This window comes from Tigriopus californicus, chromosome 5, assembly GCF_007210705.1.
Source record: "Tigriopus californicus strain San Diego chromosome 5, Tcal_SD_v2.1, whole genome shotgun sequence".
Taxonomy (NCBI): Eukaryota; Metazoa; Arthropoda; class Copepoda; order Harpacticoida; family Harpacticidae; genus Tigriopus; species Tigriopus californicus.
Window position 1 is genome coordinate 7,337,871 of NC_081444.1, and position 8,410 is coordinate 7,346,280.

General features: G+C 46.1%; 1 protein-coding gene across 1 annotated transcript in view; it reads left to right on the forward strand.

Moving 5' to 3' along the window:
- The window catches only part of LOC131880244 (uncharacterized), an 18,270-nt gene extending 10,162 nt beyond the window's left edge, over positions 1–8,108 (forward strand). Inside the window, exons 5-9 of the mRNA XM_059226821.1 lie at positions 2,506–2,674; positions 3,672–3,836; positions 5,457–5,736; positions 5,894–6,068; positions 6,303–8,108. Of these exons, the coding sequence (XP_059082804.1) occupies positions 2,506–2,674; positions 3,672–3,836; positions 5,457–5,736; positions 5,894–6,068; positions 6,303–7,651 (2,138 nt within the window). The 3' untranslated portion in view covers positions 7,652–8,108. The remainder of the gene's footprint in view (positions 1–2,505; positions 2,675–3,671; positions 3,837–5,456; positions 5,737–5,893; positions 6,069–6,302) is intronic.
- Positions 8,109–8,410: the final 302 nt, after the last annotated feature.

Consider the following 8,410-nt stretch of genomic DNA (forward strand, 5'->3'; position numbering starts at 1 on the left):
GGGGGGGGAGAGGGGGGTGTCGGTAAATTGAGGAAAACTGAAGGCATTTTGGGCCTGATCGTCGTCGTGAACTCGTCCTCACTTAAAGGGTTCACATGAACGATATTTATGACTGATCCCAATACCTGAAATGACACAGATTGAAATAAATCACAAGCTTTGTTGACATGAAAAATATCAATGACCACACCAATTAATGCGTTGTATGTCGCCGAGCCAACGTTTATACGGTATCTGCTATGCCAAGCAGACATTGCCAATTCAATGCAAAGAAGTGTTAAGGTCTCAAGAAATGAATAAGTAGTCTCGAAGTGAGGTGAAGCAAACTGCCAATTCGACATTAATGTTTACATTTGAACATAAATCTGACTAAGACGAGACAGAACCCGACAGGTGTGGCAGATATCAGGGATGAGCGTTCCCGGATTAAGGGATTTCTTGATCACTCGTTCTCGATTTTTGTCTGCATTCCCTGCTTTCTCTCCAAGCAGACCTGGCTTGAATTGAATGAAAGCGCACAACACCAAAGAAACTCCATCCTCCCTCAAATTCACCTCGAAAGGGATCAGGTCCATTGGACAGATTTCTAAATTTATGCCCCAATATGCATTCAAATTGATGATGATCTCGGCGATTAATACACCTTGATAGCCAGCTCTAAATGGCTCGCTCGTCCTCCGGGAACCAGAGCCACGTACCCGAGATACCACTATGTTGAAAAACAAAGTCGCCAATAAGAATTCAACCACAAGATCGGACTGATCGGGCCGATCCGCTCTGAGCCTGACATGTCAAGATCTCATATGATTTTAATGAGCCACAGGCAACAATGGGGCCCAATTGGTGGGTCGATGCATCCGACCGGCTGAGGTCAAAGAGCTACTTATAATCGTAGTTCCATGAACAAGTCCACTATTCTTTCTAACATGAGAGACCACTCCAAAAAGGGTCAATATCTGTCAACTTTAAGGAGCCTCGTAAAGTCTCCCAACCCAACAAGTCTCGGGGAGCTCCTCATTTTGGTCTTTGTTGCCAATTTACCCACAATACAGCCTCGCACAAATTTGCCAGTGGTCACACAATCCATCCCATGCACTCCTCCTCCTCGTTTAGTTCAAGTTTCTCTCCCCAAGTGATTATGATCAAAGCCATCCTCCAGTACATCCTTGAACTCTCTCCCTTTCTCTCTCTCCTCTTGAGTCTTTTCCCATGTCAATGTGTCAGTCTCCGGTCACAAAAGCAGCCGCTTCTCTCTCTCTCTCTCACACACACACACACACACTCACACACTCACACACTCACTCACTCACTCACTCACTCACTCACTCACTCACTCACTCACTCACTCCTATAGAGAGAGCGACTATGGCATTTTTCTTAGACAATTGAATACAAATGATTCCCTGGCGAATGGAAACCCAGGGCGAGACCCACTCTGGTCAGGAAACCCAATATCTGATTTTGTTCCGTCCAATATCCAATTTTGTAAGAATGGCTGGTTGGAGAGAGAGAGGCAAAATCGTAAGGCTCTAATGAGACTTCACGACGTGAGAAGAATGCGGATCGGGTGAAATACGTGGTGCGTTTTTGAGGGATCTCTTAGAGATTACTTCGCTCGCTAGATTTCGTTTATGGCGACAAGCACGCCTTCCTTCTTTGACCGTCTCCATTTCATGGCAAGTCGTCCATAAATTCCTATTGGAAAGTCTTTGTGCACGTTTACAGGATTTTGGGCAGGTCATTCGTTATCTCGCAGGATGAGGAGGGATAATATTCCCGACATCCTTGAATTAACACGATTGGAAGCACCTGGGTTAATCGGCCAATTGAGATTTAACGTCCAGACGTATGGCAGAAAAAAGCACCTCCAAGCTTACTTAGGCTTATGATCATCGCAGGAGCGAAAATCAGTGAGCGGATTGATGTTCATCCTCCGAGTCGTAATGAAGATAATCATAGAGTTGTCGAATGAAAACCATCAACGATTGACGGCATGATGAGCCGCGTAAAAGCTGACGATTATGGCGACATTTGGTGGCGATACGACGAAACAACAAAGATAAGATTGGCAGTTCCGAAAAGAGGAATCTGCTGCTTTTGTCTGTCTCCACGTTTATGACTTTGGTATGCCACAAAGATGAAATAAAATTGCAGGCTCGTAAATTTCTCTTCTATTCTGCTCCGGCACTTCAAGGGCCTAAGATGTATAGTACAAGTGTATACGCTACTGGATCCATGTCGGTTTTGCCCCTTTTTGGCATGGATAGCTAACATGCAACGGCAAGTAATTTGTAGGGCAGAGTGCAATAATATTGCTTGTGCGTACGTATTCAAATTTGAAAATCCTGATTTGTTCTTTTTTACTGCCACCACAAGTTTATGGGGCTGATGGATTTGAGAGCGAAGGCTGAGCCATCCTTCAGGGCCCTCTTGTCATGTTTCATAATGTCAAATCGGTTGAAAATATTATTACACCTCATATTTTTCTCGCTCTCATTCTTCTAGTTTGGATTGGCTCCTGCAACTTGGCTCTGTCCCATTTTCTCGCTCCCATTTTGGTGGCTTTCTGTCGGCGAAAATCCACCCGTCTGACGGCCGTGGTGGGAGGGCTGGTCATGGCCTTGGCCCTCCTATTTGCATCGTTTGCCCGATTCTTTCATCAAGTCTTCCTCAGGTATGAAATCGCTCCATCTTCCGCTCACTGGGATCCGTTTGTTCACGATCTCACACCGGTGTACGAGAGGCATCAAAACCAGGGCGTTAAACAGGGTGGTGGTGTTGGTGATGATGGTTTTTATCGTGCGTACTTGCTCACCCAAGCCATGAAAAGAAATAGTTCACAACCTAGTTGGCATCATGCTATAGCGGAAAACTGGCAATTAAGTCCAACACAAGTAGTGGCATGATGCATGGATGGGGTTATCGCTGATAAGGCCAGAAAGAGGTTTGGGCAGCATCCAGATCTCGTCCGACCTCTCTCTCCCAAAAAGACGACGAAGATTTCTTTCGAAACGATGCAAAAACGGATAACGACTGTCGGAGTCAGCATTAAACGTAGTAGTATTTGGAGGATGGTGGTGGTGTCTTGACTCTTGGGTATTTTGCATATGATTAAACTGCCCTAAGATCTCATCACTAATCCCACGTGGTCTGCTCGGGTTATAAATTCATGATATTTTAAATTAGATTGTGACTCATTGCAAATTGTGCAGTATGGCCGCCTCAAGCTAGCTGTCTAGGCGGCGTATATTTGTACACCGTGCGCAGTTTGCAGAATTCGCTGCAAAATAGTTTCGCAACAGTTATCATTTGTTTTCGAATACTGGGTCGTTTGATAAATCCCTTAATGAGCTTTTCCAACTGGGATAGGAGTGCCATCATGATCCTTGAGCTCGATGGGAAAATGTCTCCTTAGTACCCACCATCAACTTTCTCATAGGGTCAGTTTGGCATCGTCGTCCACATTTTTATGGAACCCCATTATGATGGTTCGTCCGCTTAAGTGGGCATTCAAGAGAGTCAGTTGGACGAGGAGGCCTTTGTTGCAAAATTGATCAAGAAATGTTGGAGCCCAAAATTGTGCAATTTCTCAGTCTTCGGACCTCCTGTTGAGTCCAAAGGCAGATCAGCTTGAATCGGGGAACTACGTTCAGTCTTTCTATTTCTTTCAGCTATGGCATTTTGTTCGGCATCGGCAACGCCATGGTGCGAGAAACCTCGACCCTCATGCTTAGCCAATATTTCAAACGAAAACGTGAACTCGTTGAAATGATCTCCAGCATGGGATCCGGACTTGGCATTGTCGTTTTCACCAAGATATTTCGACACGGCATTGGGTGAGTTCAATTCTGTCCATTCTGACAGTGCTTAGGGTATACTGGGCATACCACACTTCATCGCTCTTTTATCGCTTTCTTGACTCGTTATGTGCGTACTTTTCGTTCCTATCTATACTGGAATGATTCGTTGCGTAATCTAGAGATCGAAAACCCTAGATGTGTCTTGCTAACTATTCACTGGAGAAGTCTCTCTTGGTTTGACACCCTTTTGCCCAATTCATTGAGACACATATTTCTTAAGTTAAACTTAAAAATATCAAATGATTTCTCTTCAAACTCAAGCGTTTTTTACGTTACCGTATATCCTAGGATGTGGCTATCGCATTGAAATACCATACAATTGCTGAAATTAAGTTAGACGGGGCATAATTTGTCACTTCTTTTCATAACACTGCCTATATAACAAACCGAAGCGCTTAATAGGATTGTAGTAGACTACTAGATTACCAAATTACAAGCAAGGAAGCAAATGCAACAGCTCAAATTGATAACCATGAAATTCTGGGAAGGTGCCGTCGATTCTTTGATTTGAGATCTTTAGCCTGCACCCTGTAGAGTACAAACAGTGTGTAGACGATGAATTAAAACGACACCGGGAATCAATGTGGATGCGCATTCCATCCCGAACAACTCAATTACACGCACGAGCTCAAAAGAATGAGGGTTCGCTGCCTTCGACATCGTCGGTCTTGACTCACTTGAGGCCAGCCAAAATGACTGGGGAGATCCGAGTCTGGCTGAGACCCTGATAAGGCCAGCCATGGGAGATGACTTTCGTGCGTGGTGTAATAAGTACTTCTTCGAAAACGACTCACTCATTCGACTGTGTAGGAAATGAATCAGAAATAAGAACAATGATCGAGTTCTTCAAATCGATTTTGTGTAGATTTTCCGGATCTTTAACGATCTCGGGCCGCTCAACAACTATACGCAGGGGAGGGATGAGACATGTGTACATGAGCTATGAGGCATGTGAGATGTGGCGTGGCCAAGAAACACGATTGGCGTCCCTGATAGAACAACGCACGTCATCTCCCTACTGCTTAGCTTACTATACGTACTGTAGTGCTTCACATAAGCCCCATAGAGCTTGGATCCCTGAAATGCAATTCTTTAATGGTCATTTCTTTTTTCAATTTTACATCCCAAGCTGAGGTAGACACGATTGTGCTCCTGCCAATTTAACCACTGTCCCTGTATCTGATGAATGCTTAAATGGCGCGATGACCAAACACAACTGAGCTACGAGATCGAGCCTTCTTTCCACGGGTATCATCCACTCCTATCATAGTATGGCCGATGGGTTTTGGTTTGCTCTCGGTATACATAGTGTGTGTGTGTGTCTCTCTCTTTTTCGGATCTTAACGAGCGAGGTTGATGGGCCGTGTGTTCCAAAGTGATCAGATTTCACTTCTGAGAAGGCCCTTCCTACTGCAAGATGTGTCCTGGCTCAAGTTCTGAGAGTCTGGGCCAGCTTGAGTGTATCCATTCGACGCCAGGCGATGATGCAAAAGCTGGCCATTGCGGAATGCTCGCCGTTCTCTGAGCAATGTGTCAGTTCTGGTGAGAGATAACCATCGCCATTAATTTGTGGGTGGGTTGTTGGTTTCGTTGCAGGTCCCTGGAATGGCGATTGGGATTGCAAGTGGTGACCGCCTGCTTGACCTCATTATTCTTTCTGGGCTTGTTTTATCGCTCGGCCAGTCTTTACCATCCCCAGAGACGAGCCATTCTCCACTTGAAAGACATGTCGAAGCGCAAAGGGAAAGACAAGAACAAGATGGACAACAAGCCGCCGTATTTCGATTTTGCATCGCTACGCTCCAGAGGCTTTCAAGTCATCCTTCTGAGTACGATGTTTGTCACTTTGGGTGCATACACACCTCTCTTTTACATGGTGAGTAAAGAATTTGTTCGTCGAGGTAGTCGTTGCCGTTGTCGTTGTCTTGGTCGCCGATTTACGAGTATGGGGTCATCATTCCATTTGGGGCTGGTGGGGTAGTCGTTGGAGCGTTCCTTTTTCATATATTTATCGTCCTCATCTTCTATTGCAGGTGCCTGTGTCACTCAACGAAGGCCTCGCTTTGGACTCGGTGATTCAATTGCAAATCTTCCTGGGAATTGCCATGAGCTGTGGCTCTTTCTTGTTTGGCTTAATAGTTTTGTCTCGGAGCCAGCAGTGTCTAATATCGCGCCAATATTTGCTGCAATCTTCCGTATTTGGCATTGGTGAGTGAGCATCCTCTTCAAGTTGTTCGTCTTCGTGTCCGTCCCTTTTTCTTCTCCCTCCTCCTTCCATCTCCTGCTTCTCCTCCTGTTCGTCTTCTCTCCTGAGCTCTTTGCAAAGAGCGAATGCAATTCATTTTTGCGTACAAGCTCAGAGTGTAAATACCACCGTGTGTGTGCGAGGTTACATAGTCACTCCATCCCATCTAATTATCATTTCCATTTTTGTACTTCCAGCCATCTCACTTTTGGCATTCACATCCGTCGAGGGCTATCATGGTTATCTACTCTTTGTGTGGCTTTACGGGGTTTTTTTGGGCGGTTTCCATCTCACACTGAGTGCATTCACCCTGGAAAGGGTTCACATGCGACATTTCCCCCGGGCTTGGGGATTTGTCCAGGGCGCCAAGGCCATTCCACTTTTGATTGGCATCCCAATCGTGGGCTACATCAATCAGGCATTGGATATGCCCAAAGGCGGATACTTGTTTTCCTTCTCCTGCGTCTTTATCGGAGCCACGTGCCTCTTCCTGGTGGGTTGTGTGTCTAGCAAATCCAATAAAAATCATCACCCCTATTGCAAGGATGGCCTCGGAGCCGTTTCCCTGCGAGGTGACTCCTCGCTGGCCGCCCATGATCAACTTATTATGCATGAGGCTGTGAGTGATGGCATTCTGGTCGGGCGTGGAGCCAGTGCTATGACTAATTTATACGGACAACCTCCTTTGGCCCCTGGAGGATGTACCTGTGAACACGTTTGGCCAGCTCCACCGGCTTCCATTCCAGAACTGGAGCATGCCATTCGAAGACTCTCATTTGGCCATGGAAGTGGAATTTATGAGAAATATGTGTCAGATCTCGACTCCAAGGCGCTCATTGGCGTAGGAGAGCCTCGCAAATCCTCCTTCAATAGTATCGTCCCACTTCTCGAAGGCACCGCCTTTCCGGAAGAGGAGGAAGAAGAAGGCGAGGAAGCCGATGTCGATGAAGACGACGACGTGGAAGTCGACGTGGTGGCAGCCCAACATTCTCTGTTGGAAGAGATGGTCAAGCCAGAACTGCTGACTTGCATTTCCGAGGAGAATTTGTTCGAAAATCTCGACGTCGAGTACTTTGGAGAGTGCATCTCCAACAGTGAGGCTGCGGTTGAAATGGAAGACTATATTTTGGGTCTTCCTTTGCCCGTGGCCCAAGAGAGTCCGGTGAAAGTGCTTACTGGCCTTCATGGCAGTCTCTCTGAACCCGATCTGAGGATAGCCAATAGCCCCCGATTTAGCCACGTGTCCCCTTCGCCTCCCATGGACCTTGTTCAAGAGGAGTGTAGTACGACTGTCGTCAACTCGTCCGAGACCCCGAGCTCGATGTCTCCCAATAGTGCAATACTCAGTCGCCAAAAGACGTGGCATTTCTTCCACAAGCCCCGTCTAGCTGGAATTGAGCGAAAAAATGATGTTGTCAAAGGTGTTCCCCAGCCAAATAGCTCCACATTGGGAAGCAGTGGACCTCGACAAGGCAGTCAAATGAAGAGGGTGTTAAAGACATCTTTGACACCCACCGTCATCTCGGAGGTGACCTCTTTTGTCTAACAATTCACACCCGTCTTTCAATTCGTTTCATTTGTCAATTGCTGAGACAAAAAGAGCGTTTCCGTTCCCCCTTCGCCACCGAGACGACTTGGACCCATTACGTATGTGGGAACACTCATCTTGTCCCTTACAACGGCCTGAACACCAGATACACCCCACGGAAAAATGGCTCAACATCGTCGACATTGTCGTCGTCGTCGTCGTCGTCGTCGTCGTCGTTGTTGTTGACGTTATCATCATCATCATTATCATCGCCAAGCAAGCAGCCGTTGTGTACAGTAAAGCGGACGACAACGTGCAACGAGTTGAGGCGACAAGTGGAAAAAGTGAAACGCGGCCGAGCTGCTCTTTTCACCAAACTATCTGTGATATTAGAACGAGGTAGTAGTAATTCTATGATTTGTTCTTTCTCTCTGGTACAAGAAGTTTGAAATATAGTTATTTAGCCCATGACAAATTGCCAGCCCTTTTCTCGTTTGATTTACTATACTTCCACTGCTTTTTTCTTCTTGTCCGGCCTCCGCAGCAACAACGAACGAGCCAGCAATGCTACTCTGTATATACGTATATACTCGAACGGACATACTCAGTATAGTATGTACTTGGTACTTGGCCTCGAATCTCGAAAAGCATTGGCAAAGTTGCGTTTCTTCAATTTCAGTTTCCAAGTCTTCTCACTTGAAGCTTGAGAAGAATCTCGAACCCAAGAGTAAGACCGATGATTAATCTTGCTTGTGGAGGCAATATTGGTCTAGCTAA